Source organism: Ambystoma mexicanum, chromosome 12, assembly GCF_040938575.1.
Source record: "Ambystoma mexicanum isolate Mex_15411 chromosome 12, UKY_AmexF1_1, whole genome shotgun sequence".
NCBI lineage: Eukaryota > Metazoa > Chordata > Amphibia > Caudata > Ambystomatidae > Ambystoma > Ambystoma mexicanum.
The window spans coordinates 157,022,756-157,050,524 of NC_090936.1; the positions used below are offsets into that span (position 1 = coordinate 157,022,756).

General features: G+C 44.6%; 1 protein-coding gene across 7 annotated transcripts in view; it reads left to right on the forward strand.

Annotated features, from left to right (window-relative positions):
* PACSIN2 (protein kinase C and casein kinase substrate in neurons 2) overlaps positions 1-27,769 on the forward strand; it is a 909,220-nt gene that overhangs the window by 800,946 nt on the left and 80,505 nt on the right. For 4 of the 7 annotated variants that reach the window (XM_069628220.1, XM_069628219.1, XM_069628221.1 and 1 more), the window contains one exon: positions 9,522-9,560. The exons of the other annotated variants lie outside the window; for them this stretch is intronic. In XM_069628220.1, the coding sequence (XP_069484321.1) occupies positions 9,522-9,560 (39 nt within the window). The remainder of the gene's footprint in view (positions 1-9,521; positions 9,561-27,769) is intronic. 7 annotated transcript variants of the gene reach the window in all.

A 27,769-nucleotide genomic window follows, 5' to 3' on the forward strand; every position in this document is an offset into this window, starting at 1 on the left:
ATCACTGATAAACATTACTAAAAATGTGTGCATTGACTACGGGACTGTGTGTGTTGTTTTGGTTCATTGACCCTGTTCATTTGTGTGTTTTAATGTTTACCTACCTGGGTAGAACAGGGCCGTAACCAGGAGCCCTTTTGATTATCACAATAGATCTACTACACAACACCTCCTTCATACCCTTTGTAGAATTGGCTGAACACACAGGCCAATATTTGTTGTACAACACCATCAGGAAAGAGATTATACTAAGATGGCCCCTTCTGGGCATGCCACGTGGTGAGGCAATACTAGTGGGAGGTGGTGCACAGAATGTATAGAAGGGGATTGGAATTGGATATATTGTCCCCTGGGGCATGTTTGCTGGGCTGCTTTCCACATCCCAAAAGTACAAAATACATCAAGAAGATGAAAGATTTGGTGTACATATTGGCCAAACGTAGAATTACTGTGGAATGGGAATCACCCAGAAGCCCAGCAGTGGAGGAATGGTGGCGGGATCTGAAGACATGGGCAAGGGCAGAAGCAACGGCGTGGAGGGTGGTGTTATGGCTTAGTCATGCTTAGAACACAGTGGAAATCGTGGAATGGGAGGTCCTATTACAAACCCTGTTTACTGTGGAAGCCATAGACACGGCTGAGCCGGATAAACCCCACCAAAGGTTAGAGGCAACCTATACCGAGAACGGCATTGACGTTATGCTGGTACTTTAGGCAACGTTTGGGGGGGCACTAAGGGACGGGGAGGAAGGGAAGGTTGGGGGTAGTGCTTATACGTAACAAGGTGAATGTTGTGGACACTGTATAAAGCAGTGCTGTGATAAGGTTTTCTTTCTCTTGTTAAAGCAAAAACCATTAAAACATTAAAAAAATACGAGGACACATCCTCATTTGGGTAAGACCATGAATCAGTCTTATATTGTTAATACAGACACACATGAATCAAGTACAGGAGAGGGAGCGTGGGTTGTTGTGGCTACCGCAAAGAAAGAGCAGAGCTATTTCAAGCCGGAAAGCGGAGCGGTCAGTGGAGAAAGAACCCCAAGGTAGCTGCCATATACAATACAAACGGTGAGTGAAAACAGGGAAACGTTCATATTGTGGGGGGGTGCTGCGAGCCTGCTCCGGGGACTGGAAAACACTTGTGAATGCCAAACTGAAAATTGTTAAAAGCACTTTTGAATGCCAAAACAAGTAATTTTGAATACTGAACGAACTGAAAGACATTGTAAGCGCTTTTGGATGCCACGCAGAGCAAAAGCAAGTTATGAGCACGTATGAATGAAGTGAAAGCAAGCTGGTGTAAGTAGTAGATACCACGTAATGAATTGTGTGAGATACCATTTTGGCAAAGCCAAGAGAGTAGCACAAAGGGAATGAGATGAGAAACTAAGTATTGGCCAAAGCTACATGAGTTATAGAAACTGCGGGTGAAGAAGAAACCTGTATGGGCAAGAGCCAGAAGAATACAGAAAGTGTAACAAAGTGCATCGGTTATGTGACCTGTAATGGGTGGACCTTGTGGTTCGACAACTGCGCCTAGACCGAGGGACCTCTATGGAAAGAACCAATAAAAGAAACAGAAAGAAGCTTGTGTTTTGCAATAACCGCTTATGTGATGTTGAAGTCAAGAAAAACAGGCTTACCTATGTAAACCAGTGAAAAGTATTGATAACAAAAGAGTTGGGAATTCTCCCAAGAAACTGTGTTTTAAAAAGCTAGAAGATTTGAACTCTTGGGGAAGGGAACCCCAATACATTGAGAACTGTTTTGAACTAGGGGGAAGGGGAAGCAGATTGCAAGCCAAGAGCTTGAAAAAGCTCAACTTTGTGAACACTATTCATTTTGTTGCTGACATCCCTACACATTGTATACAGTTAGTCGTGAGGGCAAGCATAGGTTTTGGACACACAGACTTTTGATTCGGACTTCCTGACACAGACTTAGTTTTCTTTAGGTAGGGAGATCCCGCCTTAGCATAGGGCAATTAGGCATAACTCCATCCTGCCTTTTAAGTTAAATAAAGTTTTGAGATCCAATTTTGAATCTGTAGTTTGTCTACTTCATGATGCCTTCACCATATGCATTTCGGGATTGAACCAAAGAACTGTCAGTATTAGTCAAAGTATAGGGAAATAGAAGTTCAGTGAGTATTTGAGTCCAACAATGATTGTGATATTGGACCTTTAACAAGTGATTATGCCCACACTTAGAGGGCATACAATTATGCAGTTAGCAGATAATCGTTATGTCATAATGTCAAAAATGATGGCGTTATAAGTTCCTGATTACCATTTCTTAAATGTTCTATTATTTTATTGCTCAGTTACACATGATAAAGACTCGTTATCACTGATTAACTGATGTATTTGTGTTATTAAATAAGTACGCTCTTCTTACTAATTTGGATATTGCATTATTTTTCCATGCACGAGTTTATAGTTGTGTTACAGCAGATAAGAACTTGCATGGGGAGGCGCAGACAATTTATATAAGGTGATCTTTTCACCTATTCTTCTTGTACTATGCACAAGATGTGGTGCCATAACTCCCCTAAGCTTTTAGGCTGCACCCCCCCCCCCCTACATATGTATTTGTTTTTACAATTTAGAAATAAGGCCGGCGCAGGGAAGCCTCAATGCCTAATTCTTGTGGATTTTTCATAAAGGGCATATTGACATAACACTGTTTTGCTGACAGAGTTGAAAGTAAGAATCCAATACACACAAAATAATTTGAGGTTTTAAAAATGGTGTAGGATCAAAAATTACTCCAGGTTTTACTTCAGTAAGGTAGAGACTGGTGATCTGCTGGCAGGCTGCCACATTCCAAGCCTTATTTGAAGAGGACTCTTCTATTTTGTAATGACCTTCTATCAGATGCACCTCATCCACAGTGTAACATAGGGGATAAAATTAAATTGAATCGATGTACCAACATCAGGACCACATTTTGTTTGAACAATGAATAAATAGATCGAAATATACAGGCCTTGATAGTATACAAGTAACGCAAAGTATTACAAATATAAATTGCCAGTTTGTGTGGTGACGTCCGTAAGACGACATAAAAAAAAAAGCTGAAATCACAGGATCTTCCTGCAGTAGGGAAGAAACTGAATCTGTCAAGCATAGTGTCCTTCATGCATTCACAGAAATGAACACTGTTAATGTGTGATAGCGATTGGACAGTGCCTGGTAAACAATCAGCAAAAATGTTCTAGCATATGGACGAGCACGGCTTTGGTACAGCGACTGTGTATTTTGTTTTGACTTCAATGTTTGGAACTTTGTATCCATTAGATGTTGCATATGGTCAAGTCCTGAGAATTATGATTGCCAGTTGCGCATTAGCAAGCGCATATTTGCAACAAAACAAAAGTGTACAAGTTTCACTGTGAAAAATAAAATATTTGTAATCTAAGTCTAAAATATAAAAAGGTACTTTTGTCATTGATGCTACCTCATTCAAGGATTTTCTCGAAGTTTCCATTTCCATCCAGTCATTCTCAGTTTACCTCTAAAAGCTATGCCCACTGCATTTTGTGATTATTGACTGTAGCATGCAGCAGGTGTAGATGGATTTGGCAAGAATAACTCTGCTTTTGTGCAGTTCTATGGCTTCTGCTCATAATTAGAATGTTTGATAAATGTTCTTGGCATCAGATTTGGTAATCTAAACATATCACTGTTGTAAGGGTACCTACGTTAAAGTAAGTCATCTTTTCTAATGGTTTGCATCGGTAATGCATATTAGGTAATGAGTTTGAAGTCTAATTCATAAAACAGTCACAAATTAGCTGCTTCTTGTGTCTCGCCCTTTCGAAGAACAAAAACTAGCTAGCGGGATTGATCATTGTCGTTTTCATCTATTGAAAATACATTTATCAATGGAAAGTGTTAATTCCTCAATATTTAAATACAGCACAATTGGAGAATTCTATCCGATTAGTGAGAACACACCTTGTTTGTGCACCTTAATTACAGAACAGATAATGATAGTTGGTTATACAGAGTGCACCATAGAGACAGCAGAGACCAGGGATGACGCCAAGACCCCACATAGTTTATGTTCAGTCTGGTTATGAGGGTGTCAAGATTTTTATCTTACCCTGCTCGTCAGAGCCTAACCTCCACCCCAAAGGCAGTTGAAAAATACCCACTTGGGACTGTAACAGGTTTTGGGCAGCGAATAGTGCTGTACCTAACACAGGCTCTGGAGAGATTTGGATCTCTTTACAAGAGGAACCGGTTCCCATAAGCACATTACTGCTCTTGTTTTGGACAATGGTATTGTTGTGTGTCTACCCCTAAGCATTTAGGAACCATTTCCTATTAGCATTGTGGGAATGAATAACATTATATGTTCTCTCTCTAATTAATTTTATCACTAAAATAGCAAGTATCAACACTTGCCCCATAATATTTTTTGTATTCCTAAAAAGAAACCCACTAAGAACACTCTCACTTTTTATTTAGCATTTATATATTCATTCTCTTGAATGAATGAATATCTAGTTTATTTCGGATTAACAGCAATCCATAAAACTACAAACAAAAACAGCATTCATTAAAATGTGGGACAGATGCATCATGAAAAGAATACCAAGTTATAAAAAAAGAATGTGCATCGTAAAATAACAATCAGTAATAATTATCATGAAGAATATAATCAGGTTCTTCTTTTCCAGGGATATTGAGGTTAACATGCTAGTTTAAAAGCACGTTAGGCATCAGGAGGACACATTAACAGCACAAAAGCAGGTTTCCAATGGTTAAAACCCAAACTTCCAATCTAAGTAACGTTGGGGAGGTATAGGTTCCGCAGATCATTCATTATACAGTGGATCATTTTCTTTTAGAGACAATATAGGAACATGAAAAATAGTCAATATGCAGTTCCCAATGTTGCCAATAAAGTAGTTGTATGTAGTCCTAGCATCATCATCTTCCCATGTTCACTATAGAAATGTAAAGTTACCTATAACCAATCAACAAGGTGTATAGCCATCTAAAATGTGGCACAGTAAAATGTATAATTATACTCCTGGTAGTGCTGTCAGGATTGGCAAGCAGCAAGTAGACCGGTGAGGTTATACCAAGCCATGTAAACCCATTATTAAACTGAAAGGGCTAAAGGAAAACTACTAACAAAAGTCCATGGCTTCTAAGGGGGAAGTGTGTGGGGGTGTGTGTGTGATAGTTTTTTAAAAACATGCTTAATACTGAAGATGTTTCCAAGCACGGGCCCAGGATTCGCACCTGTGTTGCTCTGCGTCATCTTGCTTCCAAGACGAGCGCATTGCCACTGAGCTATACTACCCATGCCCATGACACTTAAACTTTTTAAAACCATGTATTAAAAAATAAAAGTAAAGGGTTTAAAATCCATCTGCTTGGATTCCTCCTACAGCCTCAAATGCTTTGATGGGTCAACTTATCATGGCAAAAGACATATAAGAGGGAACATAGGTCTTCATGCACTTCGCACAAAATCATTTCATGATAAACTCAGTGTCTCGCCAGCAAATACAATAGTTAAAAGAATACCTGCCAAAAATACATCGTGGTGTCTCGTAATGGTTTAACCATGGCAAAGAAAAATGTTGTAAAACTGGTAAACATAGCTTATTTCAGCCCCCAAAATATCAAATCGAGCAAAAAAGAAAATAGCATGTGGACACATTGGCAAAGTGACAATGTTTAGGCTCATACAGATTTACTCTGCCATATCAAATGGATTAAAATTGCTAATTTTTCTTACCCAGGCAGACAAGCATTGTGGTTGAATTCTACCTCCCAACTCTGCCCCTCTTGACATCTGCCTACCAGGAACTCTGATTTTTATATTATGTTTAAATGGAAGATGCAGTTCCTTCGTTTCTATTTACATTTGCTTCAAATGAACTGTGTTCTGCTTTGTGATCAATGCCGTCGTGTGTGTACCCCTTACAAAATTATCATGTTTTCTTGTACATTAGGAGCAGGGCATGATAGTCATGTTGCACATTTGTACCCTCTTAATGTTGATTGTGTTTTTAAAACAAATGATAGAGCCACTGGGTGTTTTGGTGGACAGAGATGCAGAGAAATGCAAAAATAACATATGGTTTGTTCTGTGTGCGGTCTGCGAGATGATTTCCTCATGAATTAGAACCTCTGTTTTGAAAAGCAGTCCATAGGCCTGTACATTCAGTGCTTTGCAGACATGTTTTCCAAACGCAATAGCAAAGATTTCATATTTATTCATGCTTAAATAGCTTGCCTTGGTTTGTAAAGTGTTCAACACAGACTTATGCATACAATAACAAGGGTTTGTGTACACTGGATCAAATGAAAGAAACTGAGAATCTCTCTTACAAAGTGTAATAATAGCAACCAGGATGCTCTTCTCAAGGACGTCTCCCACAAGTTATGGGTGCCAAGCCTCTCAGTCACTGGCATTCATCACACTCTTTAGAGTTTCTGGAGGTTGCTTCACCACAGGCTTATCTATTATTGAGGGGTTGCAGTGGTCCTGAACGCTTTAGTTCCAAAGTCCTGAAAGTTCCAGGGAGGTTGTGTCACTTTTCCTGAAGTTCATGGCTAGCAGGGTTCCCAAACCCTTCTCACTCAGTTTCTAGGTGTGGGCTTCCCCATGTCCAGTACAGCGTGACATATTCTATTTTCAGTCTTTGTGAGCCTGAGGATTAGCATAGCTGGCAGAAAGATCGAAGCAGGGTGATAGAAACCACAAATTCTTTGCCGTCCACTCTATGAATTGGTCATATGCTTCCTGTCACTCACCTCTTCCTCCTCCTATTGTCTGCACCTGCCTAGAGCCAATCTGACCTACCAGAACCTACCTTTTATTGCTTGTTAGGCCCTGGTCTTCCTCAATCTTAGATGTTCTCTTCTTGCTCTCCTTCGTCTGTTCCACTCCCTTCTGATGTTCCAAGGGCTTCTATCGCACTCCCCAGGTCTGATGTTCCCCTGTCTACTTTGGCTCCTACTTTGATCCTCCGCTTACCAAACCCCTTCATTCTGCTCACACTCCTATCATCCTCTCTACTACTGCATGGTTTTTTCTGTGACTCCTGATGTCATGTCCCATGTCATCCCACCCGTTTTACTCTGCTTCCCACTCTTGATAGCACAACTACTTTTGTCACCACCATTCCTCCTCTCTTTTTTTATTTCTGATGGACCCACCTTCTACCGCTCTCCTATTACCAATTCATTCCTCTCCACTCATGAAACTGACATCTCCTCCCCACTCGTTCAGCTGTCACCACTTCTGTGACAAAATGACGACTACTCCAAAGGAGTACAGGTATGATTAGTGGCTAACCGGCCTACTCAGACCCACTCCACTACAAAAGCATCAGTGATCCCAATTATCAAAGGAAAACCGACACAGCCAAGAAATGTACCTCTTTCGCCTTTTGTGGTAGGGTGGGCCCGAGAACAATAGCACTCAAATAGTGTTATTACAAAGACTCCAAAATAAAATAATGTCAAATCAAGGTTCTGTGAAAATATTTATACTTTAATTAAACACTTAAGAATGCAAATAGATTAATTAAAAATACAGAACATATATGTGATAGCACCCTGGGTACTGGAGCAGGAGTGAATCAGGCAAGCAATTGCAGCAATGTCACTATGCAAAGGATATGCAGTTCAAGAAAATGTCAGAGATAGGGGTTTATAAGTCACTATGTCCCAAAAGTGGACCGAGGGGACCAGGCCTCTTCACATTACTTATTCTAGTCTTTGGAGGCTCATCAGCGTTGAGCCTGGCTTCTATGAACTTTCTGTGGCAGTGATTGGGCATTGAGTTGGTGAGCTGGTCGCCTGGGTCCAACATGCAGTGCGATCCAAGCAGCAACCACATGGCACAAAGAAGCTTGAGACAGGCAATTGAGGTGCAGAAGGCAAATACAGCATCTGTCTTTAGGGAGATGGTGACCCAGCAGCTGTCAAAAAGGGACATGTAACCTTAGAATCTGCCCGTCGTGCTAAAGAGCAGGTACTGTGGAGGGCAGGAGACGAATCTAGCAAGGCACATGAATGCACTATGCTTTTGGCATGGAACGTTTCATGAAAGGGTGGTCTGATCAGCAGGCCACCCTTTCAGAGACGTATAAGCTTAATCATTTTATTAAAAATAAAAAATAACTTGGTTGTCTGATCTTCACCAGTTGGAAATGCTTGGCAAACCTACTCCAGTGCTCCCGTGCTGCCAGCGCCCCAATATATTCCACTCCTGAAGTTTCTTGTCTTTTGCCCTTCACCAAACTCGAGCCTCCTGCTCTTAAAATCCACAAGTCCAGACTCTGCGGCTTACCTTGTACACCTTTACTCCTTCCCCAGGCTAGGTATTGCTTTGAGGGTCACAACCTCTGAGGCATGATTGTGTAGGTGCCTTGGAGAATAGCAGGGTTCAATTTGTGCTCAGAGTGCGGAAACAAGGCTTATAACTGTCCTGTCTGCCATTTTGGATCTCAGTTGTCTCTTCTTCCTGCTGCTGCCTGTGCTGTGCTGGTGGTGTTAGGGTTGTTTGCAGATGGTCTGGGAAGACATGTGGTGGAAGGATAGCTCAGAGGCAATGTGTTTGTCTTGGAAGGAAGACAACGCAGTGCAACACAGGTTTGAATCCCGAGCCCATGCTTAGAAACCACTGGCTGGCATTAAGCGTGTTATAAAAGAACAATTATAATGATTATGAGCTCTTTATTCTCTCTAGTTCATTGTGTTGTGTATGTGTGTGGAGTGGGATTCTTTGTTTTGCTGACAGAGGACTTTGTGGGCAGGGAAGGCACATGTGGTAATGCCACTGGGGTTGGGTTTGCCCCATTAGGAGAGTCACCGACAGCATGGTATCTACATAGCCATGGGTTTCAGCACTGCTTTCGCAGACCTCCAGGAACAGTCACGTCGATATTCTGGATATGTCTGCAATAATAAGGTCTGTGCTACTTCCATTAACACAGGGACAAGCATTTCCCTTATACGCACTTTGGGAAGGTGATTGCCTACTTTATCTGGCTTGCAATGAAGTGGGTCAGGGTTAAAGGTCTTGGGGGCAGTTTGCCCTGATGAAGCAATGTTACTGTCCCCTGCCAAGTCACTGGATTTGAAGGCAAGATGGCCAAGGGATCCTCCGCATACCGCCCCCAGCTCAACATCCACTGTCTCATGGTGGCACCCTGAGTCACCCTCCCATTAATCCCCAATCCTGGGCAGGGGACTTCATGTCAGGAGTTACCTACCCAGCTGAGGAAATGCCTTGCCTAAAATATCACAAACAAGCTAGTGTTCATTACTAAACCCTGCTGCCATCGGAAATTCTTAATATCAAAACTGCCTTGAGGTGCAATATCCAAGACTACAGTCTGAATGAGATCAGAAAACAGATTAACTGTCACTGTATATATTTGTATTTCAACGTACGTCACTATTCTCGAAAGTAGAGTTCTTGTTTTTGGAAATGTAGGAAACCTAGAAATATATTTAATTTCATTTTTTATTTTTCTGAAGTTCAACAAAATGGAAAACGGCCAGTTTTCTTAGGAAAAGGTAAGGGGTTCTACTGTATTTCAATAAGGTGTTTACTTACTATTTCTTTATGCACACTTGTAAAAGTCGCTGGGTGAAGGGAATACATGTGTGTGCTAATCAATAAAAATCCGAAATTGGGTTGATTTTTAAATGAAGCAAAGTAAACACTTGAGTATTTTGATTCCCACCACCACCATTTTTCAGAAAATCAATTTAATTAGCAACTTTTTAAAATTATTGACTTGCCTTCAATGAATCCAATAATCAAAGAATTATGAAAAAAATGATACTTGACTGTGGTAATTAAATGTCTTTTAACAAGCATTATACATCATATGTGGGCATCTAATCTTTCTTTTGAAAACAAATTTAGAACCACTGTTCACCCTCTATTAGAACTGTGGGATTTATTAGGCATTTGCACAATCTGTGTGTGGGGGTAGTGTGTGAAATCCTCCCCGGAAGGCACCATAAGTGTCTAGGTACTTCTGATACGTATAGGACTGGTCATTGATTCTGTGACTTTGTAAATTGCAGCTCCTGGCAAGGTAGGTACAAGAAATATTCAAAGCCCTCCAGGGGCTGCTTCTACATTTAGACTTTCCCAACCTGATAAGAGGAGTGCCCCTGTCTTGCCATGCCTGGAAGGTCATCATACAAGACTATAATAGTGTACCAGTGGTTGAAGTTTCCTCCAACAGACCCCCTCCCTTGTCCCTTAGACTTATCCATGCTTCCCTCAACTGCTACTGGAGATGCAGAAGTTCCTGATTTTCTGGCTATATAGATAATTTCTCAGGAAGAGATAATTGAAGGATTCTGCTAGCGTATTTTTGCTTTGTATAAAAGGACAAGTGGTCCTCTTCTTAGTCTTCCTCCCCAGGAGGTCATTCATGATTGTGGTCCTAGCATAGATCCTGACGCCTTTCCAGCTGGGGAATTGGTTTGTGCCAGACCCGATAAACTATTATTTCCTTATCCCCTACTTAGCAATTCCATCAATGTTTTTCGTGACAACTTCTTGTTCCGTACAATATACTTAATTTTGGCCTTCAATCAGCTCCCCTAGTATTCATGTCATATGCGTGGTGGTAGGCTTCCTCAAATACCTCAGTAGCCCTATCTGCCCTCTAGCTGAATGCCTGGTTGGTTGCTGCCTTTTTACCCGAGTACACTATACTGTGTATTAGGTAATTTTTCCAAATTTATGACAATGGTCTTTCAGTGAATGAAGAACATGCTTTCCTATTTGTGGCACGGGACGTGACCCTTTATTGGTGTCCTTCCAGTCACATTGATTTGGGAAATCTTTCGAGTTCAGAAATGAGGATTATGCAGCATGCCTCACAGTATCGAAGGTGATACCTCTTTGCCTCAATGATTCAGGTGATCTTTAGGTCTCATGGCTCCTTTGTTTATTTAAATGACTCTGAATGCCTGCCTCAAAATGTGGCGCACTGAGCTACAAATAACTCAGGATTGGTGAGAGGTGACAACCCCCATATCTTTTTTTATGATTCCCTTTTCTGCCAAATTAAAACTGTGTCTGGAGTAGTGAGTGCCCCCAAACAAAATCCAGAATCTAATGTAATATGTCTCATTCTGAGGCACCCTATGTTGGAGATTGCCGACTCCTAAGTGTTTGGGGTATGGGGAAGGAAGGCACCATGGCACTCACAATCTTCTGCCCCATGCCTAAGCCCACAACACATCACAGCGCAGCAAAAGTGCTCCCAGACGGAAAACTTCAATCACAACATCCATTGAACCATTCTAATTAAGCAAGGCAAATTGATCATGATTATAAGGAAAGTGCAGGAAACTTAATATCTAGTCAAAAAGAAATGTTATTTCATACAGATTTTCATAATTCATTTGACAATTTATAAATAGACCAATCAATATTAGAATTTTACTTCAAAGAAAGATTTTATTAGTTACATTGGCAGTTCAAAAAGAGGCCACAAATTCAATATAGGAAATGAGTTATAGTATATGTACGTCTATTTGCACTTGACATATTGAGAAAACCTAAAATGATTTCTACATCTCACACACCTACTAATGAACTAAAGCAATAACATTACAAAATTCATGCTAAGGCTCACACAACAGTCAGAATAATACTCGATGATGGAGGACTCGGGTGCACGTCAAAACCCAGCTTTATTCAAACCACGAATCCAAGCCGGGCCAACATGCAAGCATTTAATTCTCATAGCTCAACATTTTCAATGATTGTAAGCAAGTTTTCTACAAAATTGACATGAGCAATGACGTCACATTATACTTCTACTATCAGTTTACAAAACCTACAGGGAAGCAGGGTGGTTAATTGCTCAAACAATGTGTAGGGGTTAGTTACTCTATTGGTAGATACATATCTGATGGCTCTTCCTGGACCCATCCCCCTATTGATACTACTACTACATTATACGGACAGTTAATTAGTTGGCGTTATCCATCATAGGCGGTGTGGCAAGGGGACTTCTCATTGGTTGGCATCTAGCTTACCAACCTTGGACACCTTGATAAGGCGTCAAGATATGAGCGAGACATATGTGGGGGAGGAGACTGCCATACTTCCAATTAAAGAATGCTCCTAGTCATCCCGAGGCGATGAGGCCTTCCCTATCCTTTGTACTCAGTCTTGTGTGTCGTCTGTGTGCGTGCGAAGGGAGTTCTGCAAGTGTCGTATGTACGCTTGGCTCGTAATGAATAGCTAGTGTTTTCCCTATCTGGATCACATGTTAGGGTATCGTGTTTGAGAGAGGATTTCCTTCTATTTATTGAGATTTTAGCTAATACTAACGTGCATGTTGTGTTCTTTGTGGCCACTTATGGTGCTAGTAAGTTACTTTATAGAAAGTCTTTTGGTTTACTGATCTTGTGCACCTGAACATCAATGGTTGTTTGTGCTCTTATTAAAATGGATTAACTTGTGAGTCTACTGATGCTCGTCCTGGGAACTGTTCTTGTGCCTGTGTTTCCCATCATCTATTACTCCCTTCCTTGTTCCTGATCTTGGCTCTGGCCAGGAGTTACTGTTTGGGCTCTGCACTAGTTCATACAATACATGTGTTTTTGTAAATTCAGCATCTTGAGTTCTGAGGCCTTGCTAATTAAGAGACCTGCTGCGCCCTCTACATTAAGAAAATGGCTGCACTCCTGTTTTTCTGTTTCCCTATTGGCGACCTATAGCCGCGTCTATTCGTCTAATCTGTCTGCCATATGCTGATGTCCCTTCCTGTGTATTCAGCATCTAATCTACCTATCAATCAACTGCCCGATCAGTCCAGCAAGTCCCTTTCTTGGTACACAGGAACCCCCTGTCCCTTTCTACTATGTTGCAGTATTCATTCCACACACTATTTGTGCACTCTACAGACTACTTTTAGTCCTTACTTGTGTCGAACAATATAGATGATCCTTAATGGCAGATTGCATGCATATTCACCTTGGATTAAGCGCATTGTTTCATGGAGCTCAGTTTAACTCATATTGTCGACCACTCCTAGATTTATGGGTGGTATGGCTGGCTGTCTGTAACGTTTCTCGCCCATACGGTAATGGGGCGGGGCAGTGGTAGAAAGTAGTTATGACGTATCATCTGAGTTCTCACATTCACATGTACAATGTGCAAATATATTTTGTAAACCATGCAAAACCTGTAAGGTGATTTGTGAGCATGAGCATGTTTCAGCAAATTGGGACAATGTGTATTATTCCTGATGAGGAAAGGTTTGCTAGGGAACGCTCAACAATAGAGCTACAAGTCATATACATAACGATGAAAGTTAAAAAAGGACAATTAGCAGTGATTAAAAGAGTCAAGAATCTCGGTTTGTGTTCATCTGGAATATCCAATATTATTTAATATTTTTTTCTAGAAACATGCTTATGTCAAAGGCTGTTTACCAAGTCTAGAAGTTGTTTCTTTCGTCGATAGAAAGCAAAGGGATTCTAGTATACATATACCCATTCTCTGCCCAAACTAGTGCCTCTGTTTTAATTCTTCCCTTGGATGGCCTTTCCTGGTTGCTTTGTTGGTGAAGTTAACTGTTGGGCTTATTGGACTTTCCAGAGTGAGAAATATATGACTGTATGAGCAATACAAGCTCTCCCTGGTAACCACTCAAGAGCAAATGCCTATTTATCAACAACCTCTTCAATTAGATGTTGGCTCACATTATGTGTTATACAATGACCTTTAATTTCTTTTCTTGTCCAACTTTGAGATCTAGATGTCTTGCAGACCTTATCTGGTAGCAGACAGTGCATGCAGGGCACAATAAACAATGTTTTTCATGTCAGAGCGGTGCTAATCTTAATTTGTATTCTATACTTCCTTTTATCCTCTGTACATGGGCACCCTTCAAGTTTATAGAAATGTTTAATCACTTTTGGCACTTTGGTCTCCAGTGGTATTCAACTAGTGACTGCCATTCTTATTCCATCCATTTACATTGATTAAAAGGATTCATGAGCTGTGTGGCTACTCTCCTCTCCAGAAACATGCATTTGTCAATATGGTTAAAATTGTCCTTTTAACTTGTTCCTAATTTCTATGAAAGGTGTTCTTCTTTTACCACTTAAACCAGATCTTTCATAACTTTATTTCCTTGCATGCTTAGAGTGCCTTCCACAATCTGGATGTGTCTGCATCATAGGAAAACATTTGGTGATACAGGCAGGCCTTTTGGTATTCACACTGGACTTTGACCAAGCTAGCACGCCACCAATGCTTTCAATGCAGCTTGTGTTGTCTCCTGTGTCCTAGAAGCGTACTTCTTCCCCCTGAGGGAAATATTGCTCATGCAGGTGGACTATTGATTAGCCACTTGAGCAAACTATTATCCTCTTTTGCAAGCACTATTCTCTGGATGCCATCTTTAGGTCAGACTTTCATTGTTTTCAAGCCATGTTCAAAGAGATTTTCAAGCTTCTGTTCCCGATATGTACTTTAATATTGCTTTGTACCTTTCCATCGGTCGCAGGCACGGAGGGTTGGTTTGTCACAACTTATCCTACCAACTACTGTTCTCTCAGTTCACATGTTCAATTCTGTGCAATATTGCTCTGTGTGGAGAAAATCAGCTGTCTTAGTAAGAGTGCAAGTGCACAAAGTTGTGTATCTTTTATTGACAACTTTAAAGTTTGTAATGGAAAAGGCTGACATTTCATTTATTTGCCCTACAACATTACAGTACCTGCCACTTGGCTAGGCTCTAGCTCCAGATCTGCAGAGCCTACACGGGGTCTGCAGCTCTTTATGACGCATGCAGAGGTTTGTAATGGCATCCATGAACCAGTGAACTTTAGACAGTCACACTTTATTACAGAGTCTCTCCAGTTTGTGTGTGCAAGTGTGAGGGACGGACTGAGAGGCACACTAAGGGAGGGTGGAGACACTGAGGGAGGGATGAGGACACTGAGGGAGGGATGAGACACAGGCTGCGGGACTGGGGGGAGGCTGCGGGAGAGGGAGGAGCTGAGGGAGGTGCTGACGGAGAGAGAAAAACTGAAGTGAGTGACTCTTTGAGAGTTTTGGGTAGTACGAGTAATGCACTCCCCATTTGGATAAATGCAGAATTCCCTTGAAGGTAGTTATTGTTCTAATTTTAACTCTAACTCTCATATGGTACACATTCCCATTGGTGTTCTATGATTCACAATATATAGAACTGCCTACAATTTTAATACTACGTTTCTCTAGAGGATGGTCTCCAAAGGTCTTTGGATTGGATGGTAACATTTTGGGTTGGATGGTCAAATGTGTAATGCATTCCCTCGAATGTCTCCTCGGTAGTTTTGATTATGGGATTTATGTTCCCTTTATTACACTTTGTGCCCATCACCAGATCACTTGGGGAGATGCCAGGAAGGAGCCTTTTTACACAAGCAGTCCTTTTTAGAGATTTATTTCGGTGGGTCTTGGGGGAGACCTGTCTTACTTGGAATGCCTGGTGATAGGATCTCAAATCTGGGAGTTGGGTCCCCCTGAGGATTACATCAGCTTTTGGTTTAAATTAAACAGAAATCTGAGACATTTTTCTGTTGACCATTCACTGAGGGCAGAAGAAAGCAGCTTAAAGTGTAAGATGCAAGGTAATATGTTCATTTTCTCTGCCTGGATCCTGCCTTACCAGGTTTGAAACAGAAACCAAGACGTGGCATCTGTATGTATGTCTTGAAGCAATCTACTAGTGTTGGACTTTGTTGCATGTGGGGGCATTTTGCAAATGTTATCCCTACATGTATGATATGGATGGTCAAGGGCCTAAATTGGAACAGTGTCTTTTTTAGGCCTTTTTTTATAGGTTCTCTATAAAGGGACCATTTTATTTTCACACAAAAAAATCCCTGATTCTGAAGGATGTGATGACATTGAAGAGAGCAGCCTAGGAAACATGCTAAAATGCTTTATTTACATTCAATTCCATGATGCATATAGTAGGACCTATTTTGTTCTAGGTGATACAAGTACTTGAAATACAAGGTGAGTATTGTCTGAGGATAATTGTCCTTTCAAAACAATAGATTGTTCTGGTTGGAGAACTAATTGAAATCAATGAATTTTCCAGTTTGCTACTAATCTTGTGTATTATTAACAATCCAGCAGCATTAAAGATCTGCCTGTTGTTGGCAACTAATGTGGGATCTTTCCTGGCATGGAAAGCACCACTACAAAAGCATCCCTGAAGGAGTCTCTCACTTCTACTTTATAATCAGCTGGGATAGTGGTAGCAGATTAGGAGACAGGGTCTCTTCAATGGTCTTAGACGGTTCTGCTCAGGCCGAAATGTTGCAAGAATTCAGAGAACGTGTGGCAAGAGTGAGCTCTCCAGTTGCGTTCAGAGTAGTTACAGGAGATTCATGTTTTCTTACTCCAGATCTTTCCATCAGAAACAGATCACAATGCACAAATGAAAAAATTGTACTTGACGGTGGGAAATAGCCAAGATCTTACCGGGACGATTGGTGCCCGACACGTGTTGTTCTGCTTTGCAGTTTTCAAATATATATCCAGCCCTAGAGCTTGATATTGCTTTATATTCCTATATTAGCCTTTCCAGAGGGTATCCAGTGATGATACCGAAAACATTTAGCTCGAGGCATTTTTTACTGAAAGAAATTACCCAACAAATAGACATTCTTTTTTTTTTCTTTATTTAAAAAAAAAAAAATATATATATATATATATATATATATATATATATATATATATATATATATATATATATATATATATATATATATATATACACATATATATATACACATATATATATATATATATATATATATATATATATATATACACAGTAAGGGGATAAAACAGGTTGTGAGTGGGTTTGGGGTTAAAAACATGGGGAAATTGGGAGCTTGGGGGGGGGTGAGCCTCGAGTAAAAAATGCCCCGAGCAAAATGTTTTCAGTAAAATCAGAGTTTTCTGATAATTAACAACCCAGCAGAAATAAATAACCCCTCCGTTTTGGGTATTTCTGCTGCAAGAATAGCCCAAATAAATTTTTCTTCAAGCTTTGACCATATATTTACTTTTGCATGTTGATTTAACTAGCTCATCACACCACAGAACTGTGGATGGTGCTCACTAGAAGCATAGGGGTTGAATGTGTAATGCATTTGTGTGGTCTTGGCCTACAATATTAAAACAAAGCATTCACCATTGAAAGATGGGGGTTTTATGTACAGTCTAACAAGGCGCATTACATATTTGATAAAATATCTTTTTATAGAATGTCACCTTTTTCAATCGTGTATCTATTTAATAATCATCATCAACTTTATTGCGGTGGGGCGTGGCCTAGGGTCATGGAGTGAGGGTGTGCCTGACCGAAGCTCCCGTCGAGATCCTGCATATCATCCTTTTCTGCAACGTTTAGCTTTATGCTGTGATGAATCGCCCACACAAGCAAAAGTGAGAGGCGATTCCCAGGCACTTGCTCGTAACTTTTAAGAAAATTGACACTGCTGTAGGAGAAAACAAGCGCTGTGAATCGGAGACCCCTGGTCCACCAAGATGTCGGCCATGGCGGGTGTCGTAATACATGCCTGAAAGATCTGAGGCTGACAGTGCGGCGCACCAAGACGGACTGAGGACAGAGGCATGTTAGTGCATAAATACTGTAGCGTCAGCCGACAGAAGCCAACCCACTGTCGGGAAGGGACGAACTGCGGATGTGATCGGCTGCACCAGTGCTGCTGCTACACAACAGGGACTTGTGGTCACCCGACCTATGGATAGCGAGGAGACGGAAGCGCAGCATCCAGAGGTAGGCGCGCGGCTGGAATCGCCCAACCTGACTGCTGCGGGGAGAACGCAGAGGTGTCGGCAATTGAGCGCAGCGACACGGGGGGGTGAAACCCTCTGGGAAGACAGTGTCTGAGAACTGCCCTCCGGGGAAACCAGCGGCCAAAGCTCCAGAAGTACGGAACCAGTGAATGCCTGAAGGACGCACGGACACATCGGCTGCTGCTCCTACAGGTGTTGGCAGAAGGGAACGGCTCGCAAAAGGCACTCTGAGGGGACACAACCCATGGCCAACTGAGCAGGCACAATGACGGACCTGAAGCAGCATTTGATTACAAGATGAGCGGCAGCGAGGGAGGCACTTAGTGAAGATCCACTAGCATCGCCAGATGGACCAAACAGAGTTGGTTATTGCCAATTCCACCGACGAAGACACGCTGCTGTGTGGGCTGGGGCTGACCACAGCGAGCTGTAGACCACAACATAGCGCGGAGATCCCCATTGGACACCCCCACCTCCTTTGGTCAGTATAATAACACAATGAAATTAATACACAGACAACTTTTTTAAAGTTCTTTGGAAAACACAAGGTCACCGTTTATTAGGAGCAAGACAACTTGGGACGGTCCCAGCCACATCACGAAAAACAGTCAGATACGGGTGAACCATGTCACCTCTTTAGCCACTGGCCAAACTGACAAAACTGCTGGTTACTCCAGCTACACTGGCACTACCAGCGGGACACTCGGGGGCACTGACCAGGAGATTGTTGGCCTAGAGCCCTAAGGAAGGGAGTCAGTGCCCGTCGAGGGATCGGCTCGAGCCCGGCCAATCCCGAGCCGCTGCAGCGTGAAGTCCCTCATTGGCTAGGACCGCCCGATACTCCGCCACGCTTTGATGGTGGCTCACGCTGCCATCAATGCCCCCAAACCTTAGGACCTTACTTCTCTTTAAAACTTTCCTAAACATCCACATTGTTACCATACTCACCATTGGTTTATCTGCAACCAGCCCTCCTTAGCTCACCCAGTATAGCCGTCAGGAAAACGTTGTTGCCTTTGTCAGATAGGTGGACCCCGTCTGCATCAAAATGGGAAGGCAAGGAGCTCAAGCCGCAATGCCCTACATACTCCAGGCCCTCTGCCTTGGTGAATCTCGCAACACTTATGTTGAGGCGCTTCCTGGATTTTTCCATGCCGGCCACAGAAATGGCGTCTCTCCAAACCTGCCTTTGCACCATTTCTGACCAGAATATTTCTGTGCCTGGTAACTCGTGCGCCACTATGCGCAAAGTCACCTGTATTTGGGCTAGCAAGCATCCGCGACCTAACTTGGCCAGATCGTTGCCCCCCAAATGGATCAATAACCGCCTTGGTGCACGCCTCCACTGGAGTCGCCAGTGAATGGCAGGCAGCAAGGAATGCCACCTCATTCCAGGAGTGCCCAGCCACACACACTCGGTACCCTTGAATGCCAGGTTGTGGCCGATCGTCCATTGCCTAGCCCTTTTTTCCGCACGTGTCACAAATGAGTGGCCGATCAGCCATACTGCATCATCTGTGGGGAAAAAACATACCATACCATAAGATTTTTGATCCCCCAGGATCCAACCCGTCCCACTACCCAGCCCCGACGCTTGAGTGCTCATGGTATCTAGTATTCTTCTGGGAATGCACTGTACTGGGGGCGGACATAAAGTCGATAACGGCCCGACTCCCACCTCCCCACCTTCATGATCGCCCGAGGAGACATGCCCTGCTGAAAGGCTGTGGTAGCTGCGCCTATCCTAAAACTATATGTGGACCATCCCTCACCATGGATGCCCAAAGCCCTCAAAGCCATTGCCAGCACTTTGCGGAATTGAAATACAGAAAGGGGGGCGGGGGAGGTGTCGGCGTGAGTTAGCAGGGGGGCGAGCACTCGTGGCTCTTACTTGTATAAAGAGCTTAAAAAGGTGTACCGGGCAACATTCCGCCAGGGGGGCCCCATGTAAGACTATGTTATAACCTTTTCCTTGCTGGTCCGTTTTGCTTTTCCTTAACAATATACTGACCCCTTCACCTGCGTCTTTGTGGAACAGGGATACATCCGCCAAAGCAATGGCCCTCCCAGATATGTCCTTCTTGGATGCAGAAACTAGCTCACTAATCCTAAATGCCCCAAAAAAGGCCCATGCGAATGCCAACTTGAATAGCGCCATTTCGTATTCACTGAAGCATACGCTAGGTAACGTGGCCAACAACCTTACCAATAACCCAAAGTCAATTGGTTTGCGCACATCTTTAAACCTCGGCTCCGAACGGGCCCAGCCTTTTAATGCAGAGCGCACCAAAAACCCCTTTGTGGGATCACCTTTTCCCTCCAATTTGGAGTGGAAGGCAACCGCAGCCAAATGCGATGCTGCCCAACTCTTTGACATGCCTTCTGTGTGTGCCCAAACCACAAAAGTGCGTACCTGTTCCTCAGCAGTCTGTTTCTCGCCCTGCAGATAAGAGATCACGCTCTTGAACTTACCATAACCTTGCTGTTATCTACATCTTACTCCGGGCGTGAGTGAGCGCTCACTCAACTCGGCGAGCGCCCTGTCCATGCCACCACTCCTTTTTTGAACTGCGCTCCCTCCAGTTTGCCCTCCGGGTGGGCCTTCCGGAACTTGGACCACTGAAAGCGAGAAAGAGCGTCAGCAGCAATATTTGCAGTGCCCGGCACATGTCGGGCTCTAAATTCAATGTTGTGATACAACCATAATTCCATCAATTTTCTGAGCAAGCTCATCATTGCTGGGCAGGATGCAGACTGCAAGTTAATGGCTTGTACTACCGAATTGTTGTCAGACCAAAAACGTACCCTCTTGTTGGCCAGAACCGTAGGCCATAACAACAATGCGACAACAATGGGAAACATCTCCAAGACCATTATGTTCTTTGTTCTGCCCTTCTTGTGCCACTGCTGTGGCCACTTCTGAGCACACCACTCAGGCCTTAGGATCACACCGAAACCTTTGCTTCCTGCAGCATCTGAAAACATCTGTAGCTCAGAGTTGGTTTCCCACGGGGTTTGCCAGATTTGCACCCCAATGAAGCTGTCTAAGAATCTGTACCACATCATTAAGTCTTCTTTGAGGGCAGTGCTTAATCTAATGTGGTGTTGTTTCTGAACCACACCAGCTGTTGCCCTGGCCAGCCTTCGTGCAAAGACCCTGCCTGCTGGGATTACTTTGGCCGCAAAATTCAGCTTACCCAGAAGTTGCTGCATTTTTTCCAGGGTGATCCTGTCCCTTGACAAATAATTCACACACTCAGCCTTCAATCCATTTACTTTATCATCCGGTAACCTACAGGTGCCCTTAACAGTGTCTATCTCAATGCCAAGGAATATTAGAACCCTTCATGGGCCCTCTGTTTTCCCAGGAGCTAAAGGAACCCCCATCTCTCCCATCAATTGTTGAAAAGCAGACATTGCTATTGCACAGTCTTCGGACCCTTCATTGCCAGTAAATAGAAAGTCGTCTAGATAATGAACCATTGCCCACCGCTGCTCTCTCCTGCGCGCCGCCCATTCAAGGAACGTGCTGAATGTCTCGAAAAAGTAACAGGACACTGAGCACCCCATGGGCATACATTTGTCTACAAAGAAACCCTCCTTCAACTGGAAGCCCAGCAAATGGAAGCTGGCCGGATTCACTGGTAATAAGCGAAATGCAGACTCAGTATCCACCTTGGCCATCAAAGCCCCTTTCCCCATACTGGCAACAACCAGCATAGCCTGATCAAAAGAAGCATAGTGAACAGAGCATAGTTCTGGGCTCAACCAGTCGTTCACAGACTCACCCTTTGGGTAAGAAAGGTGGTGGATGAGCCTGTACTTACCCGGCTCCTTTTTGGGAACTATGCCTAGTGGTGACACAATGAAGTTGGGGAGGGGTGGGGCATCAAAAGGTCCTGAAATTCTGCCTAGTTCCAGTTCTTTGTTCACTTTCTTATCGACCTTCCCCGGCAGATCCTTCGCTGAAGGTAAGTTCCTAGCAAAACGGTAGGTCAGGGGTCCCTCGTAAGGAATAACAAATCCTTCCGTGAAATAGCAAATCCCTCTCGCGCTTTCTGGGGTAGTGGTTTAGATGTTCCACTAAAACCTGCAAATTGACTGGAGAGGGACCCTTCCTAGACAAATCCAAATTGTGTTGCTGCACTTGTTACCGGGGGGGGGGTGGTGATGGGGCACTTACTGTCTTTTCCGCTGGCCCTTGCCCCCGGAGGCACCTTCCCGCTTGAAACATTTGACCAAGGGATGGTTCCCCCCCCCTCATTTCCCACACTCGTGGCTGTACCTACACTTAGGACCCCAGTTGCAGCTGCCTCTGTTAAAGAACCGGCATGTCCTATTCCCTGTTTTCTTATCCTCTTGTGATCCATTTGTGCTACCAGATCCTGTAGTTCCTGACTCTTGGCACCCCCGTCCCTGAGGGGCATTGTGAAAGGGTTGACCCTTACCCCCATTATTTTGCTTACCATACCAGTTCTTCTTCCCGCTTTTGTAAAAATCTGACCAGACAATACTCATCCTTTCTTTACCACCCATGTAAGTGACCCAACCGTCCATCTCTTTCTGGTCCCATGTCATTGCGGGGCATTGCTCCATCATATGTCTAAACTGCCTATCATAGTCGATCAACCCTGAAGTACTGTATCGCTTTGCATCTCCTAAAATTGTTTCCCTGTATTTGACCAAACCTGGCCCGTGCTCCGGGTTCTTTTCCATTACTATCACTGACAGTATAGCGAACGCTTTCTCCCAGTTAGCGATGTTCTCTTCCGGATGATATTTCCGGTGCCTATTATTGTTCTCCTCAGCACTTAGCGTGACATTGGGGCCAGCATCCTCCACTGCCAAAAGGCTGAATGTGTCTATTTTTTCTGGCCCATATCTGTTCTCTGATGTCATGGGGTATGTGCCAGGCCAAGGATGACCTGCCCGATAACAAGGGGGCAATTGTCACAGGCGGTTCTGCTCCTAAAGGAGCTGAGGGTGAGGCAAGAGGAGGGGAGGGGGTGTTCATGCTAGGCCCTGGGGCTGTCGCGGGAGCAGTGGGGGCGGAAGCGATGGGGAAATGGTTATTCATAGTTCCCAAACTGGTACCCTCCCACACGCTTCTTGCCACCGGTAGGGTAGCCGCCGCTGCCGCAGGAGCCCCACTGCCCCTGACCAACAACAACAATTCTTCCAAAATCATCCCAAACCTTTCATTACCTACCGCGCCACCGACTGGCTGTGTCACACCTGAATTCCCAGCAGAAACCTGGAACAGGGGTGGTGCTATGGGACACATTTGCGCTTGGTTCACACTCACGACCCCTGGCGCTGCTACCAGTGGCAGGGCTGTAGCCCCTGTCCCTCCTTGTGCCAGCTCGCTGGTAGTTTGCACCGTAGGCGCCACCTGCAACATTTCAGTTGTTTTCTTACCCTTTTGCTGGCGTTTTCTCTTGGCAGGTAAGGGTTTCAGTGTGATCTCACTCGGGGGGGGGGGGGGTGGGAGTATCTACCACGGGGGGTGGACAGATCTGGGCATCTACCACCAATTGTTGGGGGGGCGGTGGTTGCTAGCACTTTCTTAGCCCAGCCCTTCCCTTCCTTGCGCATCCTTTCTTGAAATAATGCCCAGATGGCCCCTTCGTCCTCCTCCTCACTTGAACCCGGGGTGTTGGGCACTTCCTCAATAGAGTGGAACAGGTCCTGTGAGTCCTCCACCGACGACATCCTATTCTGAAGATGGGAAAGGTTCACATTAATACCCTCCTTAATGTACTACAGTGTTGGTCTGGCACACGCCCGCCCCATAACAAGAAGACTAGCATGCGGTTGGACACTGGTGGCAAACACGAAGTGGTGACATCGGACTGGAGAAAGCTGAACCTGAGAGCTCTTGCTGAACACTGTTATAACCGGAGCGGACCGTGTGTTCCAGCTGGTTGTTAGGGAGAATTCTCTGTTAAGGCTAATTTCCCAAACCTAGTGAGTCCCCCGGCAGCTTTGCTGGATTTTTGGGGTTTATTTTTCTCTCCTGCTAAGAGTGAGACTCTTTTTCTCCCACTCTTAGACATGATTTGAGGTGTTCCTTTGACTTTGTATGTGTTTTATGGGCGATGGGGTCCTTTACCCAATAGGGCTTCATGTGTTTTTGGTATGTGGGTTACACAGCACCCTCAGTGCAGTAACCCAGGGGTGTCATAGTGACCCCCAAACAAAGACTCCATACCCTGGGACTGACTACTGTCTCCCAGGGCATGTAAAGTCACCATTGGCTTTACTAGTCCTAAATTATGAACAGACACCAGTACAAACCATCATATTGTGGACGTACTGGTCGGGGCAATTCGATTGCCCCGGGGTCTGTTGTCCGAGGGGGCACGTCTCCGTCCCCCCTGATCGAGTTTTGGCTGGTGGCAGTGGATACTACTTTTTATATTCGACCGCGAATATATCCCTATGGGATTTTCCCATTGTTCGAGGCTACCACTTTTTAAAATAGCCTCGAACATACCGCCGGTTTATTAAATTAATATGAAATCACCGGTTGGTATTTTTTGCCTAAACTCGGTTCCAAAATGGCGTTTGTGTTCGCTTCTGTGACTCCAACCCAAGTCGGGCCCTTTGTTCCACTTTTTGGTGGGCTTCTCCACAGAAGCCTCCAAAAGTGGTGCCACTCTGTCTGGGTACCACAGGGGTTGTGGGAGGGGGTTTAGGCACCCTGGACTGAGTTGCCTTGGCAACTCAAGTCGCACTCTTGTGTGATTGGCCCAAGTGGTGAGCCGCCCAGCTCACCACTTAGCATGTTTGATTGACAGCTAGGCTGAATGACTGGGGTTTGCTGCATAAAAGCAGGGCTTCGGGGACTGGAACTTCAGAAGTCGCCACAGGACCTAAAGAATCCGAAGAGGGAGAAGCTGAGCCGACCTGCAACGACGACACCGCCGGTGGAGCCCTGCTAAACCGTCTCACCACTTTTCCCAATGACCGAGGAGATCTTCAACCCGGAGAGTCTTCTTCCTTTGACTGGTGGGGATAACCAGTTTGACTGTCTTTTCGCCTTCCCGGATCATCTCGTGGCCGCCTTGCCTCTGCCAAGCACCCCGGCAACCGGGATACCAAGGCTTTCCCACCACCACGAATAAAAGGGTTGTACCTTTTAACCGGAGAGCTCCGCGGCTGGTTTCTTCCCTGGCAGTGCAACGACCTCCAGTTTTCCTCCATGTTGAGACCATCTCTTCCTCTAGACGACACCGTGACTTGCACCCGCTGCCAGGAACAACTGCCCCAGCTGGAGGATCCTCTCCACTTTGAAGGTACTGTGTCCGCCTGGCCTCCCTCGCAACGGTTTGTGTGGGGTGGCTCTTAAAGCCTCCACTTACCACTTGGGTTGGCCCTAGGCTGGCTAACTGAACTTTTCTGAACTGAACTAATTCTTTTCTGAACTCCCTGCAAGACTGTTCAAGACTTTTTAACTGTGTGATCTTGGGCGCATTGGTGCTCTGTTCTCTCTAAGAGGGAGCCTGACCTCTGAACTTTTTGCTCACAAGTAGACTTTGACTTTCCTGCCTTGCTGGGTGCTTCTAAAGTATTGAGTTGTGTGCTTTTCCTAATTTCTGCTTTTTCCCTCCCTTTTTCTCAAACATATTGGAGTGCCATCTATAGTTAAGCACTCACCTCTGTTTGGAAATAAGTGGTGTTAACTAAGACTTGTCTAATAAGGACTAAGGGATGTACATCTAGTAATAGTGACTGTGTGTTGAATTTACTTACCTCTTTTTGTGCTAGTGTAATTTACAAGTGTGTCTTTCAATAAATAATTGTATACTTTTACACCAAAGCTCTGGTCAGTGTTTGCTTGTGCTACTGTGTCTCTGTACCTATTGTGTATACTCTGCATACTGCCTAACTCATCTTGAGAGAAGTCTGACTGCTCAGCCACAGCTACCAGGTAAATCTGGGTGGTACAGACTGCTACCAACTGGGTTTACTGACAACCACTTGTAGTCCTAAATCTTTTGCAGTGGTCCCTAAGGGAATTGCACAGGTTTCTGCCTAACACTGGTCTACACCCCAAGAGCAGCTCGATAGTGGGATTAGAGGACTGGCACAAATTAACTGTACAGCGCTGGGGTATCACAAACTACCACTTCCCCCGCCGTCCCACTGAACGCACAGGCGATCTTGGCAGTGGAACCGCTGGGCGGCGCTGCAACCACATTGAGAACTCTGCTGTAATCTAGCCCACAAACAGACGGTCAGAGCAGCAATATATATCGGAACGCCGACAACAAGACACCACCCCCCAACACTGCGTTGGCGCAACATAAAGTGGGACCCCACACCTGATCTGCAGGAGAGGCTCTAAGGACTGTGTCACAGCACGCACGTATCAACGAACCAAAGCCATACCCCAGCAGGTAACTGCAGCTGCTGCTAAGCCTGGGTGGCACACAGAGAGCTAGTCTATGGTAGAGAGGGGCCAAATTGCGGGGCACTGCAGCATGTCTCTACCCAAAGGGAAAAACAAAGGGAAGGCTACAATCATGAACTCCTTTAATGCTGCCACGCCCAAAGTGCAACTGCAGAATGAAACAACGGCACAGCTTGCATGCACAACCTGGAAAAGAAGCCGAGACCAAGGAGAATCGGGTCCTAGATGCTAAAGCTGCCTTGAAAACCTTCATAGATGGAAAAATTGAGGAAGTTAAGTCCAGCATGCAACCAATGACACAAAACATTTGCAATCTCAGGTAAAGGGTCGCGAACACGGAAAAGGACCTGAAAGAAACGATGGACGCCACCAACAACCTTGAGAAGAGGCTATCGGAGCTAGAAAGAAGAAATGCAGCGCTTGAAGCCAGAGCAGAAGACACTGAGGGCCGTGCTCGGCGCAACAGTGTGCTCATGCTGGGAATTCCGGAGGGGGTGGAAGGCTCTAACCCCACGGACTTCGTCAAAAACTTGATACTACAAGAAATTGAGGCGGGCAACCTCTCACAGGGCTTCGTGGTGGAGAGGGCCCACAGGCCCTTACAAAAGAAACCGCCTCCAGGCTCCTACCCAAACCCCATGATAGCAAAAATCCTCAACTTTGGGGATAGCGAGGCCATCCTAAGATACTCGAGAGAAGTTGGGGAGATCCGCCAAGATAACTCCAGCATAGCTATATACCCGGACTATACGCCAGCGGTCCAACGGGCAAGAAATTCTTTTGTACCAGTTAAAGCGAGGCTCAGGCAATTGCATCTCAAATGCATGCTGATGTACCCGTCTAGGCTCAGTGATCTACAAGGGGAGACCGGTGTTCCTGGAAACGCCTGCAGCGGCCACAATGTGGATGGAACACAATAACCTAGATCAGGGAGAAGAATGAGTCACTTGAGCAACGCCAGGCTGGAGGGAACACAGGGGTATGGGGGTGGCTCGCCAGTCGAGGAGGATGCAGAATAACCTGGTAAGGGTTGAACACGTATGTTCATTGCAAAACAAGTTTTAGAATATCGAAGGGAGGGGGTCCCGGGCGCTCGGCCAGAGCAAAGACCGACCCTGCGAACTGTCAGGTGCCGGCCCATTGCTGACACTGCACAAACTTGCACTAGACGACCCGGGTGGGCCAAGACGGTGCAAGTGTGCTCGAGCGCTGCGAAGGAGCGCGGCTGCTGAGTGCAGTTATATGTTCTTAGTTAAACGTTATCGATCACCTGTGAGTTTTGGGAACAGACGATGGAGTTCAGTTTTTCTTGAAATATTACATAGTCTTCACAGAAAACGTAGTACTATGCTGGTGGGTGCCCGATAAGGGAAATGGTGAAATCAGGGGACTGCAGAGGGATGTGGCTGGGGGACGGTTGGAGCTGGAAAGGGGAGCGGAACCCATGGGGACCACATTAAGCGGAGATGGCGGCTGACATAAAAGTGATGACAT